Source organism: Pteropus medius, unplaced genomic scaffold (genome assembly GCF_902729225.1).
Source record: "Pteropus medius unplaced genomic scaffold, Ma_sr-lr_union100, whole genome shotgun sequence".
Taxonomy (NCBI): domain Eukaryota; kingdom Metazoa; phylum Chordata; class Mammalia; order Chiroptera; family Pteropodidae; genus Pteropus; species Pteropus medius.
The window spans coordinates 40015-67676 of record NW_024346787.1 but is presented as its reverse complement, the minus strand read 5'-3'; the positions used below and the strand labels follow the sequence as shown (position 1 = coordinate 67676).

Genomic DNA, 27662 nt, shown 5'->3' with positions numbered 1-27662 from the left:
GAATCTCTGAGTAAGTATCTGAAAGAATTCCAGACACTGAGGAGCTTTGTTATGGTGATTAAAGACCAAATGGATTAGTCCTCAAGACCATGTGGAATTGAGGTTGTTTCAGAGAATGCTGGTGAGGGGGCTTGGAATCAATGGCGAGCATTTGATTGTCCCCCTGCCCTGTCTCCTTGGCACTGTGGAACTGTCCTACAACTTATGCCCAAACCCAGAAAAAACGTCTGCGGCCTGATGCAAATAAGACCTTGTAACAGACATTAAGTATAATTACAGGAAACAAAAATTTAAGTTACATGTATTGTAAGCTGAAATTGTGGTCTGTTAGACAAGACATTGTTTATGTAGTCCAAAGGGTGGGGAAACTTGGAAATGGGAAATTAAGATTTCTGTTCAGTTTGGTTCACAGAGTTACTGACTAAAAGTATGCAGCCCAATCAGAATTTGCTTCAAATTCTCAATCTGCAGACTGAAGACTTGCACAAGTATTTCTAAATCATGGAAGAAGAATTCGAAAGGCTGTGAGCAAAGCAGAAAGTTGTGCTGGAATCAAGATAGTTGAATTCTGGTTCCACTTTTATTGTGTGCCTTCTGGTGTCATGATGCAGTGGGAAGAACCTGGTTTGCGGTGCTGGTCTAAATGTCTTTCCTGTTACTAATGGGCCATTTGATCTTAGGCTATACTATTATGTATTTTTCAGGAGTGTTTTCAAGACTAAATGAGATAACATGTTGTCTTATTAAGGTTGAGTTCCTTAAAGGCAGAACCTGGATTGCTATTTCTTGTGCCTATAATTTATTGAGGAAAGCAGGTTAAGAAAGAAGGGAAAAGGCTAATTGTGGATGTGCTTCAGTTGGTCTTGATCCAGCCTGACCTCATGGGGCTCTCTGGAGCATGAATTACACCACAGAACTGATTCTCCCTACCCTGGGTCAAGGGGACCAGACAGCTGTCCTTTTGTGCCTCAGAATAAGGTAGTCACTTGTTGTGGTCTTTCTTTGGGGTAGGGTGACTTTCATTGGCAGAGGTCAATTTTCTGAGGAAGAGGGCAACTGTGAGCCAAGAGTAACCAACACGCACAGCAGCAAGGGACAGGATACACTGGCCTGGAAAAGGGGAACTAGACTGGGCACCAGCAGTGTCTACTATTAACGTGGAACTCTCAAGGCACATGATAAACATTCAATAAATGACAGACTTTATAATCATTGTATTTGAGATTTATTTTTTTCTCCATTTAATGAGGTTTATAAAGCTGGTCTTACCAATTCAGAATAATTGAAATAATGTAGGCTAAAGCATTTGTTAAGAGAAAAAAAATCTAAACAAATATAAGGAATTATTATCGAAGCTAAGATCACAATTTTTTGAGATTGGTAACCAGAGAGCCAGTACATTATTTTCTTAGGTCTTTTGGTCATTCTCAAAATACTGCATTCCCATACTACTAGACCACAGAGCATGACGTTCTGCCATTACTTTGTATCCAGGTACAAATGACTCTGATGATTCACAGTGACTATGGGCTTCCATTGGTGGAAAGACAGATGGAAAGAGATATCGCCTATACTTATAGATGACTAATGTTACTTTATTGTTGGTTTATATTCAAAAATGAAGGATTGAATAGCAGGATGGACTCCCTATGTCGTTGCTCCCATGTTACCCACAAGTTTCTTCCTGAATGAGGAATTTGGTCAGTAGTCTGGGCACGTGGGCATATCATGTTTATTGGCAAGATTTCTTATTAAAATGAACTGGTTATTTAGTCGTTCCTCCCCTTCCTCTACACCTAATATCAGTTTAAAGTGTGGCTTAATTCTGTCAACTATTCACACTAAAAACTTCCCAGGTGTTTCATTTCAACTTTAGGGAAGATCAAATGCCTGTGTACAGGTTGGCCTAGTATTCTTCTCACATATAAGTACAGTAGCAGAATAAAGAGTCCAGAGGAAGACTAGGGTAGCTCTTCCACATGTTGATCTTCAATTTGTCCCCTAGTATTCTGTCTCTCCTGCTCTCCTTCATATCTATTCTCTTTCTCAGCCCAGGATCACTCTAGGGTCCTAAGGAGCAAGTTTCCTTCAATTGTGTTTCCACTGATATCTTCTCATAGTTCGTTCTGGGCTGTGCTGTTTCCCTCTCTGTCTTGCCCACCAGTGTGTTCACATCTACTTTGCATCTTGTGGGAATTGTTCATACTTTTCATCCTTTTGTTACTTTTCCCATTATGGATTTAGGTTCATCCTGTTTATACTTCTCAATTTTATTTCAGTGGGAATTCTGGAGAGAAGAGAGGAGAGTACACAGGCTTAGTCAGAAATTTTGAATCAGAAACACACCTCAGCAACATTTAAAATTTCAAACTGACTATGTGATTTAGTTTCACATGTGAAAGATAATCTATCATTGGGGTCAAGAAACGACTTGGAAGCCCAAGAGAGAACCGATTTCAAGCTGGTATAGGTCAACAGAGTACTCAGAAAGAAGGGAGTTGTTCTGATCTGATGAGAAGGATCCCTGTTGGCCAGGTTCTTATGTCGCCTAAGATTTATCTCCTTATTTATTTCAATTTTAAGTACTAGTGGTCTCTATGTTAAAATAGGTTGGGAGGGAAGATCTTCTCCCTTAAGAGTTTCGTCTTACTCTTAGACCACAGAGTACACTTCCCTTGTTTGCTAGGCCCTGTCTCCCACCAGCTTGGGACTGTGGCCTGCTTAGCTATGTTGAGTGTCACTGTTGATCTACTCTTTTTTCTTCTATACCCCACAGAAGTTCCTTTCATTTCTGCTGTGATGATTGTACTCCTTCCAGCTTTATGGAGTTTACATAGATTTACTTTCTTTTTTTTTCCTCTTCATTTATTTCCAGAATCACTAATTTATGTCATTTTTCTTTACCTTTTAATTCTACTCAGGTTTCTCTGCAGATGCTCCTTGTCAATATTCTTTTTAGTATGAGGTCTCCATAATATGGCATAATATATCAGCCTATTCTCACCATCGACAAGTGGAACAGAACTCTTACTTTCTCCATTTAAACACGTGGTGCCCAAATTACTTACTCATAGCCTAAAGCAGTATCAAATTTGTTCAACTGAAACTAAGGAGTCTTCTTCACACTTTCTGCTTGACAAAGAAATTCATTGCCTTTATTAGTTTGCATTGAAAATAATTAATTACACGTGTTCCAGGTTGATTTTAAGTATGAGCCTCTGCTCTAATTCATTTTTTTCCTTTTGGCACCAAAATAAAGGATAATCTCTTCCCCTACGTTGATGCTCACATTTAGCAGCACAAGGCTGCATGAAGCTCAGCTCAATTGAGGCAATTGATCTTAGTCTTTCCACCTGATGAATGGCTTTTAAAATAATGTAGAGTTTCTCATAGTATTCCAAAGCCTAGAATATTGTCTTCTGTGACTAATTTCTCAACGAAGTAAGTTACTCTTCTATTTTTACTTAACTCCCATTTCTCTTTTGTTTTAGGACTAACACGAAGGACTATAGAAGGTGACATCATCACAGATTCGGGAAAGAAGACATAAATTATGTTGCAGTCTTGACATCACCTCTCTGAAATGAGAAGGAAACACAGTTCTCTCTAAGATTTGTGGTCCTGCCTCTGTCCTGCAGAGGGCAATGTTGCACAAGTGAGACATTTGACTTTGTTGCAAATCATTACCATCCACTTAGCCCCTCCTCCCTGCAGCTGGCTGATGTGTCCTCACTGATGTCTGTGTAGACAGGAACCTGTAATAAGAATAAGAAGACAGAAAAGATCCAAACGCATTAAGAGAAAGTCTCTTTCTAACAGTTATTGAAACTTGTCAAAGTAAGTGGCTTATCCAGCCCAGCCTCCCCACTGGTCCTATAGCTCTGAAGGCTCAGTGACCTCAGCTACTGTCCTACCTGCCCAGATCCTTCAGCCCTGCCACTGCTCAGCCATGCTCCTGCTGCTCATCCCAGTGCTTGAGATGATTTTTGCCCTTGGTAAGTAACATTCCATTCCCCTTTCTACTTTCACAACGGTGATTGTGTTCTACTTGGAACCTGAATAGAGACACCTTTTCTTCTTAGCCAAGTCTGTCCGGCTTTTACTTACACAGCTTTGATTTTTCAGGAGGAATTGGAGCCCAGTCAGCGACCCAGCCTGACCGCCATGTCACTGTCTCTGAAGGAACCTCACTAGAACTGAGGTGCACATATTCAACTTCTACTTCACCGTATCTCTTCTGGTACGTGCAATATCCCAACCAAGGGCTCCAGCTTCTCCTCAAGGACATTTCCGGGGCCACCCTAGTTAAAGGCTCCAAAGATTTTGAGGCTGTATTTAGCAAGAATGAAGCCTCCTTCCACCTAAAAAAATCCTCAGCCCACTGGAACGACTCAGCTACGTACTTCTGTGCTGTGAGTGACACAGTGACTGAGACTGCAGGGCGAGCTGAACGCAAACCTTCTAAGACACTGGGACTTTCTGTGACTCAAGAACTCAACCTGGGAAGTTTTCAGGAAGGACTTCTTTCCATGAAGGCAAGTAGGGCAGGTGGGCAGAGCTCTGGGGAATGCTTCCACGTCAGTGCTGTGCCACATTCGGAGACTTTGTACCAGATGGAGGTCTTCTGATGAATTTTGCCAGGAGGGACATCCCCCTTCAACTCCCCACCCCACTTCCACACTGAAGAAAGTACATCATTAGCAGTGAGAGTTCTGAAGTGAAAAAGGCAAGAGCATTTATATATATATAAAAAAAAACATTTCTATCATTTATTATTGATTATTATCACTGACTCATATGTAGATGTTGATCGATATGTAGAATATGGAAGTACTTGCTTATAATCTTAGTTGACAAGTTGTTCTGAATAAATTCTCAATTAAGGCAACTTGTACAGCATAGATTCCTAATTAATGCAGTATAGATTCTCAACCTAGATTTGAAGCTTAACTTCTAGCACATATATAATAACGCACTGTGTAATATTGATATATTTTAAATTCGACATCATAATACCTACATTTCTAATCTTGTGAGAATTACACAAAACCAGTGAAGAAATTGAACATAATTCTTAATGCAATACGTATTAATAATCTAAAAGCAACCTAGTTGTAATTGTTTTTTAAAACAATTATTCCAATGATTTTCAAATTAAACATTTGAGGCCATTAATTCATACAAAATATATCAAATACAATAGATTAAACTACTGAAAAACTCTTAGGCATTTTATGAGAAGTCACACTAATTCATGATACAATATGAAATTACACACTCAAAAATTTTCAGTCTTTCAAACCACATAACAAAGTTAGTAGGAAAATAGACCTTTACTGTCAAACTTTATAATATCAAAAATTACATTAATTCCAATAGAAGTATCCAAGATCAAGGAAAATTCTTATTTCCTCTGAAACAATTTTACTAAAAAGCCAACTTGTTTAAGATATTTTGTATACATTATATACGATATGTGTGTGTGTGTGTGTGTGTGTGTGTGTGTGTATACACACATACACACATATTCTAAATTGTTATTTGTGATTTGGTTCATATAGTAGGATAAAAAAAAAACTACTCCCCAGAATATTATAAAAAGTTTACCTACACAGCAGTTAAACTTCCCTTAATTCAACAGTTCATAATTTCTAGTGGCAGAAATTATGAAGTAAATGATTTCACTTCTTAAAAAATTTTACAATTACAAAGAACAATAAGTGTTAGCGAGGATGTGGAGAAAAGAGAATCCTCATATACTGTTGGTGGAATTGCAAATTGGTACAGCCACTATGGAAAACAGTCTGGAGTTTTCTCAAAAAATTAAAAATGGATATGCCTTTTGACCCAGCAATTGCACTTCTAGGTATTTATCCAAAGAAAACAAAACAATAATTTGTAAAGATCTATGCACCTCTATGTTCATGGCAGCACAATTTATAATAGCCAAGATGTGGAAGCAACCTAAATGTCCATCAACAGACAATTGGATAAAGAAGTTACGGTTCATATATACAATGAAATATTACTCAGCCATAAAAAATGAAATCCTACCATTTGCAATGACATGGATAGACCTAGAAGTTATTATGCTGAGTGAAATAAGTCAGACAGAGAAAGATGAATACCATATGATTTCACTTATATGCAGAATCTAAGGAACAAAAAAGAAAAAAACTAATCAGAAACAGATTCACAAATATAGAGGACAATCTAGTGGCAGAAGAAAGGGAGTTTGTGGGGCTGAGAGAAAGGGATGAAGGGTTAAAGAAGTGCAAATTAGTAGTTGATAGATAGTCATGGGGATGAGGAGCACAGCATAGGGAATGCAGTCAGCATTAAGGTAATGCTGAGGTGGACAGCCAGAGAAGAGAAAGAGCAAGTAGGGGAATCATTTTATAAACTATATAAATGTCTAACCAATGTACTGTATATTTGAAACTAATAATGAAATAAAAAAAATTTTAAATGTAAAAAAAAGTTGAAAAAAATTTACAATTACCTAAATCAAATTTTTTTAAATGAGATGAAGTAGGATTCTTGCGTTGTTGTAACCATGTCTCTAGAGCTATTAAAACATGCACTTAAAAAGAGTTTATAAAAATAGTTCTATGATTGAACAAAAAGAGGGGAGAGGGTCTATGTTCAAAGATACACAGACTTAGCTTGTTTTCCTCTCTTGTTGCATCAAAGACTTGTCTGTCCTCACTTTTAGTTTCGTTGGCCACTGCTGATTTCTTAGTTTCTAGTTCTTCATGTGCCACCTTTTCCAGTTTTCCTTGTTCCCCCTTTTCATTTCAGTTTGGGGGTTTTCTGACAGATTTATCCTTTCATTATGCTTTTTATGGCCTTTTCATTTGCTTAGGTCACATTTTCCAGGGTGACCTAAAGATTCTTATTAGTCTCCTCTTGGGCTCCTCCTTCCTTGTCCTCCACCAGTACTGACCTTCCTCTTGGGCAACTTGTTGAACGTGGTGCTTGCAGTGGGCGTGGTGCTGACTGAATACCAGCAGGCAGCCAGGCGATAGAGCCCGATCATACATTTTTAACTTTCTTTGTCATTTTACCTCATTTCATTGTGTCTTTTAAGCAGTAGAGAACTGGATTTTTAAATTGTGTCTGTATCTTAATAGAAAAATTAGCCTTTTTTATATTCATACATACATGCATTTATTGGCACAACTAGTATTTTTAACTTACTTGGAGTAGTGTCTTAGTCAGTTTGTACCATATATTGGTACAATACGGTGTCAACTGGCTTAAAAACAAGAAGAAGTTATTTCTCACAGTTTTGGAGCCTAGGTATTGAGATCAGGGAGCCAGCATGGTCAGGTTCTTATAAGGACTCCCAGTTTGCAGACTGCCAGTTTCTCATTGTATCCTCACATGGCGGAGAGCAGAGGAAGAAGCAAGCTTTCTCTATAAGAGTACTAATCCCATCATGAGGGTTCCACTGTCATGATTTAATTTCCTCCCAAAGGTCCCACTTCCTAATACCATCACATTAGGAGATTCGAGTCTCAGCGTATGAATTTGGGGGGTACGACATTTAGTCCCTAGCCAATAGTGATACCATTAGACATATAGAACATTCCCTTCTTGAAACACTCTATTTGGGTTTAGAGAACCCAAACATTCCCTTCTTGATTCTCCTCTGTGTTGTCAGTTGCTCCTTCTCAGTCTTCTTTGCTGTTTTTTTTTTTTTCCTTCGTCTCCCTGATCTCTAAGCATTAAAATATCTCGGGAATTCATTCTTGGAATTCCTTACTCTCTACCAATAATTTATTCCCTGCTGACTTCATCCAGTCTCTTAGCTTTAAAAACCTTTTAAATACCAAAATTTATATCTGAAACTCAGATGCCTCCTCTGATTTCCAGACGCGTATATTACATAATTTTATGACATCTCCACTTGGGCGTCTTCTTCTCAGCCATCTGACGGTGATCTCCTGATTTCAACCCTTTCAGCTGCTGAGCCTTCCTTACCTCACACCTGCTTCCTGTGAAATCTTCCTCAGTCAGGTATAAGGCAACTCTGTTTACCAATTTCTCTAAACCCGTTGGCCCAAAACCTTGAAGTCATTCTTGTCTTCTCAGTTTTTCTCAAACCCCATTTTGATGCGCTAGGAAGTCCAGTCAACTCTTTCTTCAAAGTACATCCAGAATCGACCACTTTTCACCACGTCCATTGCCCCACCCCTCCCAGTCCAAGCCACTCTCATCTCTTTCCTGGTTGATGGCAACAACCTAACTGATCTCCCTCTTTTCATTCTTTCCCTCTTCAGTCTGTTCTCCACACAACAGAGTGATCTTTTAAAACCGTAAGTAAGGTCATGTGGTTTCTGAGCTCACAACTCTCCAGTGATTTCTCATCATGCTCTAATGAAAACAAAACTCTACTATAATCTACAAAACTCACTATATCTGGCTCCCTGCCACCTCTCTGACATCAGCTACTGCCTCCTCTCTTACTAACTTCCTCCACCTTCACTGCATTTGCTGTTGTTCTCACATGGCAAACATTTATTGCCCTAGGGCTTTTGCAGCTGCTTGTTCCTCTACCTTGAGTGCTTTTACCCCAGGTAGATGCATAATTTACTCCTTCACTTCATCTGGCCTCTGCTTAGGAGCATGCTTAAATCATATTTATTGTAGCATTTGGTAGTGGGGGCCCACGTAATAGTGGGAAAAAAAGAAACACACGAAGTGTTTCTCAGAGAATGGGTACAGAATGGGTACAGAAAAATTCATTCTATGGAATATTATGAAGCAGATGTGTTAAGATCAATAGGTCATCAGGACACATAATTGAGTACCATAACTCAAATTGCAACTGGTACACATTTGGACATTGTAGTCAGAGAAAAATTATAGGCTTATATCATATATATTGAAGAATGTATTCATATATCTTTTAAAAATAATAAATTAATAATAAAGATTAGGCCATTATATTTTCCATCCCCCAACTTCTTTCTACAATTTTATCCATCTCCTCCTGTTGTAATTTCATCTAGGAAGTATCTCTAGTCCACGCCCAAGCTAATATCTCTACTTAATCTCTTCATAACATTCTACCTTTTCTAAGAAAAAGATTAAATGATTGTGTTCTCATTAAATCTTTGTCTCACTGTCCTGTTATAAGAAAAGTCTCCTTATTTCTGGGCTCGCTTTGTACTTTTTGAGGGTGCTACTTGGTATATCAACACATACCCATGTTGGTCTTTCCTGCTATAGTTACTACAATGTCTTGTGAGTAGAGATAGTTTTATTTATATTTTAATTTCTTAATTCCTAGCACAAGGTTCAGCTTATAAAAGACCTACAGTAAATTGCTATGGACTTATTTTGAAATAGATTGGAGAAATCACATTTAACTCTGAAGATGCAAATTGAAGAAATATTTTAAGATAGTAACCTCCAGTAAATGTCATTTTGAAGAAGAAACCAGTTTACTTAAAAAAAAAACAAAATCCTCATTTAGCTTGACAGTTCTTTTGCTCCTGGTAATCTGTAGATGGTCCTCAGGAGAGACTGGAATGAGGCCTCTGGGGTCCTATTGACTGCTGGTGGACTAGTTGGACTGATGGTTCTAGACCACTAGGAGGCACCCGAGGCTTTACTCTAAGTGAGAAACTTTTTCTTCAAGTTCTGAGATAGTTCAATCTTATATAATTAACACTTGAATAAGGGTTAGCAGCAGTTACGAGAACATCTGAACTAATTATATACTGTAAAATCAAGGCGAATCTCCAACCTGTGAGGAAGGTGTCTGCTGCTGTGACGGGTGTAGCAGAGAGCATTGGCTGGGGCCAGAGTAAAGCTGGAAGCTCCAGTAGAAAACAGCTACATTGTCTATGTATAGTTTCTGTTTTCATGGTTAAAAATACTAAGATTTAAACCTTTACACTCTTATTCTTCTCCTGAGATTAGAAAAACAGGAAAAAAAAGAAATGAGTAGATGAAATGAGAGAAAAATAATGAACATATGTAGAGAGAGAAGGAAAAAGAGAAAAGAAAAGAGATTAGGGAGAAAGAAATAGGACACAGGAATTCGAATGTGGCCTATACTTCATAGTTACAGAGCAGAATCAGCCAGGTATACCTGCGGGTGTGTGGGGAGAGTATTGGATAGGAGAAGAGGGGAGATAGAAATGGGGTCAAGGTGGTTATCATATAATGGCTTATTTCTCTATCAGCCAAAGTCTTGATGGAGAGATTGTGCTTGTTCATGATGACCATAAGTCTGAAGTTTATGGAATTCTTCTAATTTCATTTAATTGTATTACTCCATTAAGGGGATTAAATAAATAAACAATGCATCCAATGAGATATTCTCTCTTCGTGAGAGCTTCTTCGTCAATGAATTCTTAATCACTTTCAAATCATATGTCCTGATTACTGGCCTAAGAAATTGGGTCACTGACCCTGATAATTTTTTCAAGGCTAAACTTGACCTAGATAAGGCCCTTGTTTCTCTCTGAGGTATCCTTTCCCTTTCTTAAGTCCTCTTCGGACATGTGTGATTACTGGGGCACTTTAAGTGGAGGTAGCCCTGTGAAGGGGAAAAGCCTAGATGTTTCTGTGTCTGTGGCCCGCAGTGTAGCAGCCAGCAGGAAAGTGATGTCATTAGCTGCTGAAAATCTAGTAGGAAATCTCTTGGCTCTCTGATCTCCTTGACTTCCTTTTCATTAAGGACAGATGGGACTCAGCCTACCTGTTACTCTTTTATCAGTTATTTCAGGGCTAAAGGAGAGGCTTTTGTGACAGCCTGCTGAAATGTGAAAGGGTTAAAGAATAATTAAAACCTGAAACTGGACAAAGGAAGTCTATACCTCAGGCCTAGTTTCTGGGACCCCTAACCACATTCTGTTAATCATGAAACTTATAACAATGAGCTCATACCCTAACTGCCAATTTTAGCCTGTGTAACCCTGCTTGCTTGCGTGGCATGAAAAATAATCAATTGTATATAAGCTGGAAATTACTGTTTGGCCATAGCCCATGGGAACACTGGCTATTGCCCATGGGAACATAGGCAATCACCCATAGGAACATAACATTCTAACAACAAGCTTTCTGCTTCTGTACTCCCTGCTTGCACACCTGACCAGTGGGTTGACAGGTAGAGAATAGGAGAAAGGTGGACCTTCGTGTTTAAGACAGAATGAGGAATGGGATTTAGGGCTTAAAAACCTTGTATCTTGGCATTTCGGGGCTGCTCCTTTGTACAGGACAGCCGCCGGCTAATAAACAGTCTTTGACAGCATACTTGGTTTGGTTTATTCTATACAGGCCACAACACTTTCTCAAGAGAAATGGTTTCCTTCTTAGAGGGCCACTGATAGCAGACCAAGCTCTCTCCATGATCCATAATTTTCTGCTCTTCATCCTGGAGTTCCCTGCTACCTGAACCCCAGATGGAATACCTCATTTGAGCTCTCTTGGTGTAACCTGACTGGCTGGTCACCCCAGAAGCTCTGTGGCCAAGCACGGGGATCAGGGATATTTTCAATCTACCATCTTTCTAGAATTGCCTTCTTTCTAAGCCAGATGATTTTTCCTTTGTTTATGGCCTGCTTTTTAAAAATTTTAGAACAAAAATTCTAAAGGGACACTCCTGGTGTGTAGCGAAGGTCAGAATCATTTATGACAGATGGGAAATAACTTAATCTGGTAATGTTTAAACATTTCATTAACATAACCTGTATAGAAATTTAAATGTCTTGAAATCTGATCTATCAATATTTTCCCTTCTGCTTTCTGTTGTGCTTAGAAAATCTGTGAAGATCCTAAAATTACTTTGAGAAAGTTTTTATTTTATTTTATTTAAAAATATTAAATATTATTTCCATCTGGAATGAACATTGTAACAGATATTAAAGTAAGCAATCAAATTTATTTGTTAATCTCTAAATGACTCTCCATTCATGAAGGCACATTTTATTGACTGTCCCTTCTTTTCCCTATTTTTATCACAACTAAATCTCCATTAGTAATTTACATGTTTATATTCTGTTACACTGATCTCTCTATCTGGACCTTCTTAGTAATATGCTTTTTCACCTAATATAGCATTACCCTTTGTCTTATGAACTGTGGAAGAAATCTCCATTCTGGTTCAGAATTTGAAGGCTTCCTAAAGCCTAAGATTATCTGCAGTAGCAGATTTGGCCTCTAGAGGAAGTCACAACACAAATTGAACTCAGTAGAAAATGATAAAGGGACCAGCCCTTTGAGGGAATGCTTTTTGCTTTACAAGCCAGGTAAACTCATTCGTGGCTCTGTCGGTGTCCATGTGGCTGAACTGTTTCCAGAAAAGAGCCTCCTGTTCCCTCACAGCTCAGACATGAAGCCCATTCTCACTTCAGTGCTTGTGATGCTTTTCACATTCAGTAAGTAAAGTCTCTTTGTACTCTAACTTTTTTATGGTCTTCTGATTTAGAATCGGTTTTAAGAAATATTCTCCTCTGTCTGCAAGATGATCCCTGATCTAGAATTGGTGTTACAGGAGGTTCAAGAGCCCAGACAGTGACTCAGCCTGAGGATCGCATCTCGGTCTTTGAAGGGGACTCAGTGCAGGTGAAGTGCAACTATTTATATACTGGGAGTCCTGAGCTCTTCTGGTACGTCCAGTCCCCCAAAGAAGGCCTCCAGTTACTCCTGAAATACACCTCAAGAAAGAGCATCAAAGGTTTCACGGCTGACCTTAACAAGACTGAGGCATCCTTCCATCTGAAAAAACCATCAGCTCAAGAGGAAGACTCAACCATGTATTATTGTGCTCTGAGTGCCACAGTAAATGGTTTTACCAAGGAAACAGAGCACAAACTCCTTAGAAGTTACAGCAGATGTTTATTGAAAGTTCTCTACTTGGCCATAGTGGGGCATTCTCTCTCTAGAGACTGACATTGACTTTACCTCTTAGATACAATATCATCAGTTGTCAATTAACTAGAAATCAACCTCAAAAATTTGTCCAAGAAAATTCTCCTTACCTACTCGCTTAAATTAATTTTTAAAACAGTAAGTGTATTTATTCTGTCTAGTAGCACCTGGAAAAACACTTTTGAAATAAAAAAGTATATAGCACATTAAGAAAAAAGCATTATTTTCTTCACCCAAAGGGACTCTCCAGGTGTAAGTGGTGCGGTCTCACTTCTTCAACAACTGCCATCGCGTCCACCCCGACGTGCCCGTCACCACATACCTAAGCACAGTTCCTTAAAAGTATGCTACTGTTACATGACATGTATTTCCTGTCTTTCTGCATCTAATGCCTTTCCTCTCATGCACTATATGGATTCTTACTATCTTAATTGGGGTCAAATCAGGAGAAAAAACTTAAACAAGGAAAGTTTAATTTAAAGAATTATTAACTAATAATAGAGAATTAATTACTAATGAGTAAAAAGAACTCTAAAGAACATAGGAATAGCATACGTAGGGAGATTCTCTTATCTCTAGGACTGAGCCAGAGTTCCAAAGTAAGTAGCACATTGAAACATGTACACCCCTCTCCTACAAGGCTGTGATTCAGACCTCAGCGAGTGGTGGTAGCCTGCTAGATGGTGGGGAAGTTTGCTGAGGTGCCAGAGAAGGTTGGCAAGTAGGAAAACACCTACCAGGGTCCTAACAAAATTGACAGGAAACTAACAAAGAGGTGTTGCTGAACTTGCTTGGAGTGCTCGTAAAACTTGCCAAGAAACCACCTGTAGGCTGTCACTGAACTTTGCTGGAGGTGAGTGTCACTGGTGTCCCACTGTAGGAACAAGAAGTGTGCAAAATATGCCAGAGCCAGGAAAAGGAGCTTCTTCCTCCAGGGTCCTTCTAGTTTCCTCTACTGACAAAGCTTCATACCATGCCAGCTGGCAAAGGAGAAATGTTTACAAGGTCCAGGTAGAACCACAAATAGGGCGATGACAGGTGGATTTGGAGTTGAAAGGCGATAAACTGATAACTGGCACAACCCTATCCTCCTCGTTACTGATCTTTCCTATGCACCCATCCACATACCTTTGAACTTCCATATAACAACGACATGACTCAATGCTTCCATCTAACAAGCTCAGTCTTCCTGCAAAAACAGGAAGTTCTTATCTTTTCTCCCAAATGAGGAGACCTGCAGTCCCAATGGTCACTATGGATTTCTGGCTAAGTAATGTCTTCTAAAATACAGATGGAATTCCACTGAACATTCTGTTATATACAGAATTAATTGTAAAGTAAATCTCCAACAATTTGTCTATAAAATACTTATAATGAGAAAGAGAGAGGAAAAAATGTCAGCATATACAAAAGAACACATACAAATAAAGAGCAAAAAGAAAATATAGAAAACTACTTTTTTTTAAATTCCAGATTTGGTCATTGAGGCTGCAGCTGACATAGACAGCTTTCTTCTTATATTACACATTTTATTTTTCCCCTGCTCTCAGCCATAAGCTCAGTGGGTTAGGGTTATTTGCCTTGTGGAGTAATCCAAATCTTTGTCCTCAAAGGGTTGGAGTTCCCAGTAATCCTACATTTTTATTCATTGCTGTAGTTTTCCATTAACCTGTACTTTTAAGCATGGAAGTCCTGAGAGGTTTCCCTGAAAATCTCCTGGAGGGATGGCACCACTTCAGGGGCTCAGTATTAGTCTCTGTGATTGACAGATTGGGTACTCAGTTGTAGCATTAGTTAGGTCAAATCTGATAAAAGGAAAACACTGTTTTTGAGATCATGCATAACTTCCATACCGGCTAGCAAGGCCACTTTATTCATGGGATCATTGAGCAAGCATGGGGTGGCTGAGGAAAGAAGCTGACATATCCATAGATTGTATCATTTTGTCCATTATTAAGAGCTTCCACTGTGGTGGTTTTCCCCTGGTTGTTAGTCACATGGAGCATAATTATCTTGAGTCTGTGTCCATTCTGAGAGTCCCATCCAGAAACCACTTCTCTAGATTTCCTTGTCACTAATCTTCCAATCCTGTTTCTTTTAAGTCTCTTACCATCCAGCAAAACCATTAGCGACGCAATTGTTCATGAATCAATATAGATCAGTACTTCTGGCCATCTCTCACTCTAGATAACAGAGAAAACCAAAATGTACTACTACTTGATGTTTTAGGGGGATTTTCCTTCACCATTGCCCTTTAGTGGGGCTATAGTGCTAGTTCCGTGTGGTGCCAATATAATGTGCAAATCCACATGAAAAGTAAGCTTGATGTTTTTCTTCCTTAACTAACTGACTGTGAGGTACTCCCCAGGAGGATATAGGCACAGATTAAGGGAGAGTAGACAATACAAGAGAAGCTGGTATCAACGGAATCTGAGACACTTACTCATGCAAGTTACCTGTACCTTCTGGGTCTGCCTGAGCCCAGTCTCTTATATGCCATTTCCAATGATAGATTACTACTGGACATGACCAACATTATGGCTAAGTAGGTCAGACAACATTTGGTTTACCATGGAAGTTCAGGATACATGGCCGCCTGTTTTTCCTAAGTTAGGTATTCAGACTTCACCAAGGTCAATCAGCAAGCTGTTTCTCAAAAGGAGAATAATTATTTGAAGAAATAGGCAGATATTCTACCAAATACAAGAGGACTCTGCTGTGATTTTCCTACTGGTGTTTCCCAAAGTCTCCATCATATTTGCCATGGAAATTTCAAGAATTATTATTGGATCTGCTGGATCATAAGACCAAAGTTGTAAAGCAGATGGCACTGAAGCCTGAACTTGCTGTAGAGTCTTCTCTTGCTCTCGTCCCCATTCAAAACTGACAGCTTTAAAGGTGACTCTGTAAATAGGTCAAAGCAGCAAACCACATATAGCATGTGTCGCTTCTGAAATCCAAAAGGGCCTATCCACTTTGTGCCTCTTTTTATGTGGTAGGCGGTGTGAGATGCAGTCACATGTCTTTCACTTTGGTGGGTGTATCTGAATAGTCTCTGAACCACTGAACCCCTAGAAACTGCACTAAGATGGCAAGTCCTTGAATTGTTTTAGGGTTTATTATTATAACTATTGGTTGTTCAATTTCCAGTTCAAGTGGCTCCTTATATTTTAAGCATCTCGTGACTTCTGGAGCTACACCTCACCCTCCACTTTTAACAACTATACCATGTGTTTATTTTCATCCTGGCACCTGTCACAGTACATTACTGTGTACATTAAAGCTTTGTCTTACTTCTTCTTCCTATTGGGCTAAATGCTCCAGAGAAGAACCTTTATTTTCTCTCTGGTTTTTACTTAACCTTATAACACAATGATCAGCACACAATATGTACTCGGTGAAGAAATGTTAAATAAATTCATAGAAGAATAAATGTAAAAGGTAACAATTTTTTCCCTTGAGACAATCATGGCACTTAGTATACCACAGATGTCCTTTATGTGTACTTTCTATTTCATCACACATGATAGGGGTCCCCAACCCCCAGACCACAGACTGGTACCAGTCCTTGGCCTGTTAGGAACCAGGCCACACAGTGGGAGGTAAGCGGTAGGCAAGTGAGTGAAACTTCATCTGTATTTGCAGCTGCTGCCCAGCGCTAGCATCACTGCCTCGGCTCCCATAGGAGCACTGGTCCCTGGTGCCAAAAAGGTTGGGGACTGCTGACACAGAATAATAAAAAGTTGTATATGAAAGGGTGAAAATTTAATTATTATTATTTTTTTACTTCTTCATCAAGTACGTTCTTAAATAAAACTTTTTTCCTTTTGCAAGTAGGTGGTGCTGGTAAGTACATACAATGACTACTACTTGCACATTTGGTGTCATTGATTTTACTTGTGTTAAGTAAGATTCAATACCATCAACGTAAATGTTATCACAGTGAAAAACCCAAATATTATCATAATATTATTATTAAAGATAGCTTTTACCTCGAAGACCACCTGAAAGGCTCTTGGGATCCCCCAGTGATCCACAGACACACAGGTTGAGATATACTGTTCCAGGGAAATAAACCTGCTTCAGGCGGTGAACATACAATGCAATGTATACATATGCCTTACTGCTAAATTGTACATCTGAAACTTACTAGGGTTCATTAACCAATGTAATAATAATAATATTAATAATAATAATAATAATATTACTGTATTAATTCCTAAAAAAATAAAATAAAATAAACTTTCTATTAAAAAAATAAATAAATCTGCTTCTTCAGTAGGTAATTTTTTTTTCTTTGTCTAACTAGAAGCTTATAAGACTTTCCCACTTATTTAGGGTAAAAAAAAATGGGTTTCAAACGAAAAATGCTGACCAAATGTCTAGTGGGATTGGAAGTGGGGGACCACACCAACACACAGCTCTGTCTCGTTAATATTTATGAATCCTATGTGTAAAGAGAATACAGATGTGAGGACGACCTGGTTGCGACATCTGTCACCCATTGATCGCCAGGGTTGATTCCGCCCATCTGGCTGGTTAGTCAGCTGTCTCCTTCCTTCCGCACCACTCCATGAGAATCCCTCCCCAAGCTGCTGCGTGCTGGCTGGAAGAGGATGCCTGTGCTCCATGGAGCAGAGGACCGTTCTTCTGTCAAGGGTACACGAGTAGCTGCGCTCCCCCTCTAGGACCGCCAAACAAGCTCTCAAGGTCCATTTGTAGGAGAACGTAGGGTAGTCAAGTTTCCAAGACTCGAGAAACAGCCAAATAAGCCGCTGCATGTGGCTTATTTAACTACTAGTCTGCCTTTCTCAAAAAAAATTAAAAATAAAAATAAAAATAAAATAATTCTTGAAATGTCAGATAGGAAGGAAAAAAATGCTACCTCTCCAGATTATATTTTTTAAAGGTTATATGAAAGATAAGCTTCTTGAATCTGCTTTAGTTTGAAAATTCTTTCTTTTTCTGGTTAGTATTGCATTAAATTTAAAAATTATTTTCAAGCACTACAAACTTTGTAATTTATATTTTCTTATTAATATTAATTAACATTAATTCCCATTAATGTACAAAATATACATTTCCTCTATGTTTTAGATTTCTTATAAAAGCTTTTCAGTTTTATTAATTTGCTTAAGTTTCTTCCCAGACATTAAAGTTTGGAAGGATATTATTAATAGAATCTTCCTTTTGTAGTATATTGTTATAGTATACTGTCTATAATATATTGTTGGGAGATCATTTAATGAATATTTATGAAAAATATTATCCTTTAAAATAAATAGCATTTTTTTTTTTACTGTTAGGTATAACATTTGCTGACAGTTTTGAAAAGATATTCTTTATCTTGTAACAGGATTAGACATTTGTTTTTAATTAATTGAGACTTCATATCAGGAATATGTTTTGAAGTTTACTATTTTTAGCTTTCTTACAAGATTATGTGGATTTTTTTTTCAACTTGAAAAAATTATATTAGTGGATATTCTAATGTTCGATCATCTTTGAGTTCCTGGAATAAAGCCTATTTGTTATAAGTATATTATTTTCATTTATTTCATTTCTGAATGAGGAAAAGTTTTCCTTTCACTCCAGTTAGCTAACCTCACAGCTCTCCTTTGCAGAGGACAGCAATGCTCCTGGTTTCATTTTCTATTTCAAATATACTTTTAGCACATGCAGCCAAATGCATACAAATATTAAGAGAACTAGTTTCTTGTCCTCTTTGTTGTGAGACAGTGGACAAGTCTCTTAATTTCTTAGAGCTAGGTAATATCTTTTAACTACTATTCTAAATTTCCTTGAAATCTTTTCAAAACTGTCGAGCAGCGAAAAAGATAGATTAAGACGTAAACTTTTTAAACAGTTTTCTTAAATAACATTAGTTCCCTGCTCAAAAAGCTTTAATATTTCTCTTTTTCCTGCTGTCAAACATCCAGATTTATTTTTGCAGACATCCAACCCAAACTATCCCATAGATTTATTTCCTAGCACTCTCTAACCCACACATTGCTCTGGCCAACAATCTCTTCCTCTTTTTCTTTTTGTCAAAGGAATAAGCAAGTTTCTTTCTTCTCCTCTTCCCCATCTTTCGCTCAATTTTATGCACAAAATATCTTAACAATTTTTGAAAATATTTTTAAAATACCCTAGAAGATGTTTGCCATACTTTTTGACGGCTCAAGACCCATTTTCTTGTAACAACGATAATTTTTGAGTCATTAGTGTCAGGCCTGCTCTAACTAGCATTTTATCGTCTTGTGAATAACTTCAAACACTCTAAAAAGGTGGTATTATTATTACTCATAATCCATATTTATAGTCAGGAGAAAAGAGGCAGAGGGCATAAATAGCTACTGAATGGATAGTTCTAAACTTGATCTTGATGGCCTGACTGCAAATCTTGTTCTCCCCTGTCTCCTACTGCCTCCTGCCATAGAAGCTGAAAATATCAGATATTCATTATTAGGGGAAGAATTGTCTCTTTCTCAAAATTCATGTATTGAAATCTTAACTCCCGGTACCTCAGAATGTGTTGAAATCTTAACTCCCAGTACCTATTTAGAGATAGGATCCTTACAGAGGTAACTAAGTTATAATAGGATCTTTAGGATGGTTCCTAATCCAATATGACTAGTGTCCGTATAAGAGGAAGAGATTAGGATACAGATGACAACACACACACACACACACGGACAACCATGTAAGGACATAGCAAGAAAATAACCATCTGCAAGCTACAGAAAGAGGTCTCAGAAGAAACCAACCTGCCAACACCTTGATCTTGTGCTTTTAGCCTCCAGAATTGTGAGATAATTAATGTATCTACATGCAATTCAGTAGATGTGAGAGCAGCAGTAAATGAACTATATATATTATATATAATATATAAAGTATATAATATATATATAGTGCTGATTTTATGCGTACTGCATTAAATAATACAATTGTATAGTGGTGACTTAAATGGGTATTTTTAAATAGGAAAAGTTAATAGATTAGTAACTACTAATTACAATAATTCAGATAATAATACAAAAAGCTCCAAATCATTTCTGGTTTCAGCAAAAGATCATTCCTTACATGAATCTTTTAATTTGAATTTTGTTGATTTTATATTTTATTTGCATTTTTGTTTGGTTTGGTAGTTATGTAAGACCTGTGAACCTAAAAAGTTTATATTTAACTTAATGTTTGTATGTGTAAGGCACCACAATGTTGAAAAAATAGTCATTGTGAGAATTGTCCCTTATATGAAGGTTTGTGTTTTGAGAAACACTAACTGCATCTTTGACCAGGCCCTGGATCTGCCTCTGAAAGAAGCCGGTCACATCAGGGGCACAGGACGTAAGCTTTCACTGAGGCTATACTTCCTAAAAAAATAATTGTACCTACCAGACATGTCCAATCATTCATTTATTCACTCATTCTTCAGATATTTTTTGAACATCCACTATCAACTAAGGAACTCTGTATTTTCAGAAATTGGCTACTGAGACTCATAAAATTCAGTTCCAGGGCACTAGCTCTAGTTTGAAAAACAGGACACAGATGACTCTAATATGATGTAGTAATGACAGTGATGACATGAATACAGGTATAGTAGAAAAAGAGGTAGGCATGAACTCAGCCTGCAGTGAATGCTTCACAGGGGGGTGGTTTGTAAACTGGCTCTTAAAGAATGAATAGAGGTTACTTAGGCAAAGGCAGGGGAGAAAAGGGGAGGCATTCAAAGCTGAGAGGGTCATCCTCTAGTTCCAGGGGGCCAGGGGGGGTGGGGTGGGGAATGCTATCAAGAAGAGAAATTTGGACCATGCTTTTTTTTTATATGAGTATATCCTAAGGTGCTTAAAATTAGCTTAATATTTGATGTGAACAGACGTTAGATGCTGGGACTAGGGAGACTTAAGGGAGCCATATTGCCTTGAATCTTAAAGAAAGTGACAGAAAAATTCCCTCCTGTCCCAGCCGCAAACACTATTGTAAAGTCTGCAGAAGGTGTTTGGTGCTTCCTTCCTGGAGCTCTGCCCCTCATCCCAGACACCTGTTTCTCTTCTATGTCTACAAGTTAAGCTCCATTCCAGGGTAAATATCAAATTCAGAGGTAAAGCAGGCTGCGAGACAGAGGGGAAACCACAAGGGGGTGCTGTTCACCATGAGTGGTAGTTCGACACACCTTCCATTTCTGAACACATCTCTTTTTTTACAGCCTGTGACATCATCTTGCAGGGCAGTTTGTCTTGCTTAACGCAGTAGCCAAGGTTTTCTAGGAGATTCCACCGAAGCATCAAGAAAGTAGAGGAAGAGTCTTCTCAACCAAAACCCGCTGCTGCTTCTCCTCCAGCCATGCGGTCTGCTTCCTGCTCAGGATTTGTGATCTTGTTGATATTGAGTAAGTAACATTTACTCAAGGGTTCAAAGATGTCCTATTCCTTGGTTTTAGGATAACTTTTAACCTCTACCAAGCTGGATACTGTCCCTCTTACCTTGCCAATATAACAGAGCCTTTGCTTATTTTTAGGGGGGACCTGTGGCGACTCAGTGAACCAGACGGAAGGCTCTATTACCCTCCCTGAGGCGGCATTTCTGACCCTGAATTGCACTTACCAGACCAGCTATCCACCTTATCTTTTTTGGTATGTCCAGTATCCAAACAAAGAGCTTGAGCTCCTTCTGAAGAGCTCATCGGATAATCAGATAAACGTCAGAGGTTTTCGGGCCAGTCTTGATAAGAAAGACAGCTCCTTCCACCGGAAGAAACCCTCAGTGCAAATGTCTGACGCGGCTGTGTACTACTGTGTTCTGGGAAGCACAGTGAGGGAGCTTGCAGAGGGAGCTCAGCACAAACTCAGAGGGGCTCAGTGGGGCTGAAGGGGAGCAGCCTGGCTATTCTAGGAGTCATAGCTGAGCCTCAGTGGTTGTTACCAGCAGACATACAGGTATTTGACAGGGAAATGCAGATGATATTTTCCAGATACAAATAAAAATACTTGATAGGGCAAATATGTCTACTCATTGAGAGTGTAGAACACAGTATTTTCTGTTCTGCTACAACGTGTATCTCATTAAAACAAATTCTTTTTTACACAGTTAGTAAATACAGGTATTATGTCAACACTCTAGTGTAAGCAGAATTTGTTTTAGTGGCTTCAAGAATTTCTGGAGTATTCAAGGTAAGCCAGCTGGTGAAGCTGGGAGCAAGGAAAAAGGACTGTGAGGCTATCCTTACCTCTGGTCTTAAAAGTGTTGATTTATGAAGAACAATTACATTTAAAATGTTGATGAACCTGGTCTTATTGGAAATACATCTTCTCATGGGCACCTATGTGGAGAGATGAAATACAAGTCCCGATGTTTAAGGCTGCAAAGAGTTTACTGGCTATGATGCAAGGGACAAGTGCCAATGGAGATTGAAATCTACTGGTAATTTTAATAAGATTTCTATTGTTTTTGACAATGCTCTGGTTACAAAGTTGTATATTTTAAGGGTTTTTTCTATCTCAATTTCCGCCATCATTAATATGGATGGTTTGGAAGAGCAGGAGGATTTTCAGAAATATACGTAGAGTTATAATAGAATTCCTATACTTTGGCACTGCGTAGAATTTTTCTGAATTTTTGTTTACACACAGACACACACACACACTTAATGTGAATGTTTTCTCCCTTCTGTTATTTAACATGGCACACACAATTGACAGATTTCGTGACTCAGAAGGCATGATGTTATCCCATATATTCACCATACTACATAATAAATTGTGTTCTATAATGTTCCACACTTACCATCAAAGAGAAATTAACTGAACAGGATTCCACTTTCCTCACTGTTTATTTCCAGTCTGATAAGTTATAATTAGACAAAATAGGTGCTCGGGAGTCTAGCATTTTCTACCTACACAGAAAGCATGTGACGTGACACTCTTGTTCTATATCTGCTAACTCTATTTCCTGTATGAGGGCAGAGCATCACATAGCCCAGTAATCTTGCCTTTTCCTCTTGAGCACAGGGTACAGAATTAAGACTTGGATTTGAGACAGAACAGAGGACATTTCAGTCAAGGGAAGAGCTTCCAATATGCTGATCGCCAATGTGCTGAGAACAGTCATAGCCTCTATTTGTCTTGGTAAGGATGGCCACAAACATAGGACTTAAGCTCCTCTCAGTCCCTACAGCTGTGGGGAGAAGCAGATGATTACTGTCTGATGAGGCTAAAAAGGGAGGATAATGGGCAATGGAACCAGAGTGTTGGGCCCTAAGCCACTTCCTCCCTTATACTCTCACGGTTACAAATAAGGGGTTAGTCTATTTCTTTTCTCTTTCCTGCAGGATCCAGCATGACCCAGAAGGTAACTCAAACCCAATCTGCAATTGCTGTGATGGAGAACGAGGCTGCAACTTTGGACTGTGTATATGAGACTAGCAGTTACACCTATTACTTATTCTGGTACAAACAACCGCCAAGTGGGGAAATGACTTACCTTATTCAGCAAGAGTCTTATAATGAACAAAGTACAACACAGGGTCGGTATTCTCTGAACTTCCAGAAATCAGCCAGGTCCGTCAACCTCACCATCACAGCCTCGCAAGTTGGGGACTCAGCAGTGTATTTCTGTGCTTTGAGAGAAGCCACAGTGATGTGGCTGCCTGAGGGAGCTCCACAAGATTGTTAACATGAGATAGGGCCCCTGGGGAGAGACTATCACAGACAGGGTGAAGCAGGGGCTGTGTCAGCACAGGTGGCGTTTTGGTAAGGAAACCTTAGTTCAAGTCATATAGAATGTGTAGATAGTTCATCCATTAAAAGCATATCTATCTCCTATTCTTTAGAATACATTAAGATAGAATATATAGCATTTTAAAAATTCTAAAACAAAAGGACAAGCAAACTTATTAATCTCCTGTTGGTTTTATTGAAGTGGAAGATTGATCTAATTATCTTTAGACCAAATAGGTGACTCTTCCGGTGTGTTGTTAATTTATTTAAATCTTCAGAATCATTCATACATTTATGTGTTCATATCAAATACTTTAATCTACTTGTAATAAAAATGATTTTATTCACTGATTTTTCTAAAAAAAAAATACTATCATTATTCAATGAGGTAAAATAAATTATTTAATTTAGATTTCTCTCCATAATCACTAATGACCTCTTGCACAGTAGAATAGATTTGAAATGTTCCCCAAAGTACCTTTTTTGGCTCCTTTTTTTGTGACATGATCATAATTTTAAAAAGACATCTAAATGCATCGCTGTCATTTAGAGGCAGATGTTTAAAGTGGGAATTTGTCTTAACCTGATGAGTCTCTTGCTTTCTCTCCACCCCCCAACCCCCAGCAGCCAGGGCCAGGTGGCAGCTGCATGGCAACTAGGAACCATTTGGTATTGTCCAGTGTCTACTTCCTGTCTATATGTATGTGCGTGTGTGTATGTGTGTATGCATATATATATATATATATATATATATATTTTTTTTTTTTACAGATGTTTCAATAGGTTCTCAGAAGCAAGAGGTTTTACTTTTTGTTCCACACTAGTGTTTAAAACCTCTGAGTTAGTTGTCAACATTTAAAAATCAGACATCACATTAAAAACTGGATTCCTAGCTTCTTTATAAAAATTGGAAGATCTGGTAACATGAGATTATCTGGATAGAGGTCAAAAGTTCTGTTTGAATATGTAATGACTTTAACGTAGTCTCTTTTTATCTAAAAATCTATGCAAATTTGCCATTAACAATATGAACTGAACTTAAAAATAAAATTTTAAATTATTAGTTAAAATATATAAGCTAATCCACAAGACAAACAAATCTGAATTAGCATCTCGTTGAACTATGGCTGTTTTCCCCCGTGATTTCATTTATTACAACGTGTGCCCCACTTTGATAAATTCGAATATAGTTTATTAGTTCAAAAGATATTTAGTTTTATGACAAGCATTGGGGAAACATTAGTTAGCAAAACAGACATGGTTTCTGCCTTTATCGCAGATATCATTTTCCCATGGTATGCAGTATAGTATTGTTGGCAGAAAGAACATTGCACTGAAGTTTTAGGGCTTATTACACAAACACCTATGTGATCTTAAGCAAGTTGTGAACTTCTCAGAATCTGCTTCCTCATCTGTAACACACAGAGGTTTAATCAGAAAGTTGCTGTTGAACGGCCCTTTCCAAAATTTTATTAGCCTCGCAGGAGCACTTAGTCCACTATCCCTTTTGAATTTCTTACACTTACTAGCTACCCCTTTATTTAGGAATTGACCGTTGGTTGTTGTAGAAATTGCCATGATACTCCACATGGTGCATGATAATGTCTCGGTAATAACAGGAAGCCAGAGGGAGCAGGCAGAGAGGAGAGTGACTTGGGAAGTCACTTACTTTCTCTCCAGGAGCTGCTGTTCTATGTAGCTGAGAGTAGGTCAGAGAGGGAGAGGGAGAAGAAGAGAGGAAAAGAGGAGGGAGGAGAGAATAGGTACATATTCATAATGGAAGGAGTTTTTATTTGAATTTGATGTTATAGTTTCTTTTACAAGGCATTAGACATACTTTCCTCAGTTTTGCAGAATCAAGAAATGTAGATGGTGCCCTTTTGGTGAGCATAAGGTCACAATGAACTTTGATTAACTGGCTGGACCTCCAGAGGACACAGGTCCTCCTGTGACATTCTAAGGCAGGTGGAGAGACCAATTTTCTAGTCACAGAGACATCCAATGTCCCTTGTAAAATGAAGACAGTTAGTTTGGCACTACAGAAACAAAGAACATTGTAGCTGGGTGAGGTCCTTTGATATCAGAGAGTTTGATCTAGAGCAGGGTTACAAATGCCAAAGCTCATAGGTGCCAGGAAAAAATGAGAGTGGGGATGCCCAGATGTTTAAAAGAAGGTGCAAGTCTTAACTTTCATTGGGTCTCAGTATCAGAGGGATGAGAAATGAGGGTTTCTCCCAAGTAGAGAGTGAGTCCTGAAAGGTCATTCAAAGATGGAGGCTTTGTCCCTGAGTCCTTAAGTCTCATCCAAGTCGGGCTGCAAGCTTATTAAATATGGACAAGCCAACATGGAAGTTATAATATAGGGAACCTCTGGATAGGGTCCTGCAGGACATCTGGGGCCCTGTGAATAGCCCCTAAAATAGCCCCTGACAATAAGGCTAGAGGATGCAGCCGTCAGGCTCCATCCCCTGCTACTTCTTCAGAATCCTTCTCCCTTTTCAGGTGTTCCCTGAAATTGATCACTCTCATACCCCACACCTCTGAGCCTCTGATTTTGCACACAATATGTCTACTGCAAAATTGTCCCAGTGCTCTTGGTTTAGAGTTTGGCCTAAATCAAAGGAAGCAAAGTAATGCAAATTTAAATTTTTTGAATGAATGAATGAATGAGAATCTACTGCTTGCTCAATGCTCTGTCTGGTTTCCTGTTCTAGACCTGACTCACTGTATTTTTTTTTTAACAGAAGGAATGAAAGTAAATATTAGGTATATATGTCATGTAATCCAAATGAGCTCTGAACCTGACCCCTCATCCTGCTTCACTCTGCTACGTGGAGCGGTTTGCCTTTTACCTGGCGTCTAGTGCACCCTGTCCATTCAATACATGTGCTGCTGTGCTTGCCCTCATTCCCATCTTCTTCCAGACAGTGGGGTGTGGGTTCAAAAGCTGGGTGCCCACCCTCCACGTCTTCTTTAAAAACCCCTACATTTGATTTCATAACAAAAGTTTTCTTTTCTTTGAAAAAGAGCAAAATTGTCCATCAGCGTTAGATGTCCTTGGGGTGGACAGTACTATCCTCTGAAGTGGGGTGGAATCTCCTGTGTTTCACACCATCGTTACTCTGTAATTTCCAGTCCTCATCAGCATTTCTAAACAGAGAGAAACAAGATCCACTGGGACGTGAAATAGTGTCCAACGGGCTTCCTAAACAAGTGAAAACCATCTTTGTTTGTTGTTTACTAGATTTAAAAAGATACTGCCTTTTCGAAACGATCACCAATTTACAGGAAGCACAAAGGACAGAGGAACGTATTAAGCTCATCAAAAGTATACAATAAGCAAAATCCATAGTATGAAAAACTCCATAGGACAAACCTGACTTTTTTCAACAATAAACTACAAGGAGTGAAATGGGATGAGGGGACCTATGGACTAAAAGAGGCTTAAAAAACATAGCAAGCAATCACGATGTGAGGCCTTTAAGTGGATTCTGAATCAAACGAACTAAAAATTGGCATTTGAACACGTGTTGGAGACTTGATTGTGCTAAAGTATTAATTTTAAGTGTGAGGATGGCATTGTGGCTGTGTTTTTAAATATCAAAATTTAGAGATATGAACTAAAATAATTGAAGACTATGGTATCTGGGATTTTAAAAATATATGGATGAGGAAATGTAGATGGGGGTATAAATTATACCAGATTGACCAAAGATTGATAATTGATGAAACTGAGTGATGAGAACATGAGGATTTAATGTTCCAAACTGTATCCTTTGCATACATTTGAAATTTTCCTTAATAAAACTAAACATTTGAAATTGGCTAGATTCAAATCCTGTCATCTCCATTGCAGATTGACTTTTGATGTATTCTTTAACCTATCTGTGCCTCAGTTTCTTCCTGTGTAAAATGGTGATATTAGAACCTACCTCATGGAGTTGAGTAAAGAAATAAAAATATAAATGTATATTACTATAAAATTATTAAAGAATTAAATATATACACACACACGCACACATATACATAAATCTAGCACAGGTACATATAGCATGG

General features: G+C 38.4%; 2 long non-coding RNA genes and 1 gene segment (V, D, J or C); 2 read left to right on the top strand and 1 right to left on the bottom strand.

Moving 5' to 3' along the window:
• Window positions 1–1208: 1208 nt before the first annotated feature.
• LOC120613910 (uncharacterized) lies at window positions 1209–7602 on the bottom strand. The gene is made up of 3 exons (XR_005655798.1): window positions 6503–7602; window positions 4108–4712; window positions 1209–3755 (listed from the first exon to the last, which is right to left on the bottom strand). It is a non-coding gene; the product is annotated as an uncharacterized LOC120613910 (long non-coding RNA).
• Window positions 3752–5107, top strand: LOC120613909 (T cell receptor alpha variable 8-4-like). The segment is given in 2 exon segments: window positions 3752–3995; window positions 4126–5107. Coding segments are annotated over 2 exon segments (549 nt in total).
• A 42-nt stretch (window positions 7603–7644) lies between the features above and the next one.
• Window positions 7645–24292, top strand: LOC120613908 (uncharacterized). Of its 3 annotated transcripts, XR_005655797.1 has the most exons (5): window positions 7645–8022; window positions 21098–21280; window positions 21410–21827; window positions 22899–23015; window positions 23219–24292. It is a non-coding gene; the product is annotated as an uncharacterized LOC120613908 (long non-coding RNA). The 3 variants fall into 3 exon arrangements; XR_005655796.1 differs by lacking the exons at window positions 21098–21280; window positions 21410–21827; window positions 22899–23015; window positions 23219–24292 and adding exons at window positions 12267–12395; window positions 12512–13092; XR_005655795.1 differs by lacking the exons at window positions 21098–21280; window positions 21410–21827; window positions 22899–23015; window positions 23219–24292 and adding exons at window positions 12263–12395; window positions 12512–13092.
• Window positions 24293–27662: the final 3370 nt, after the last annotated feature.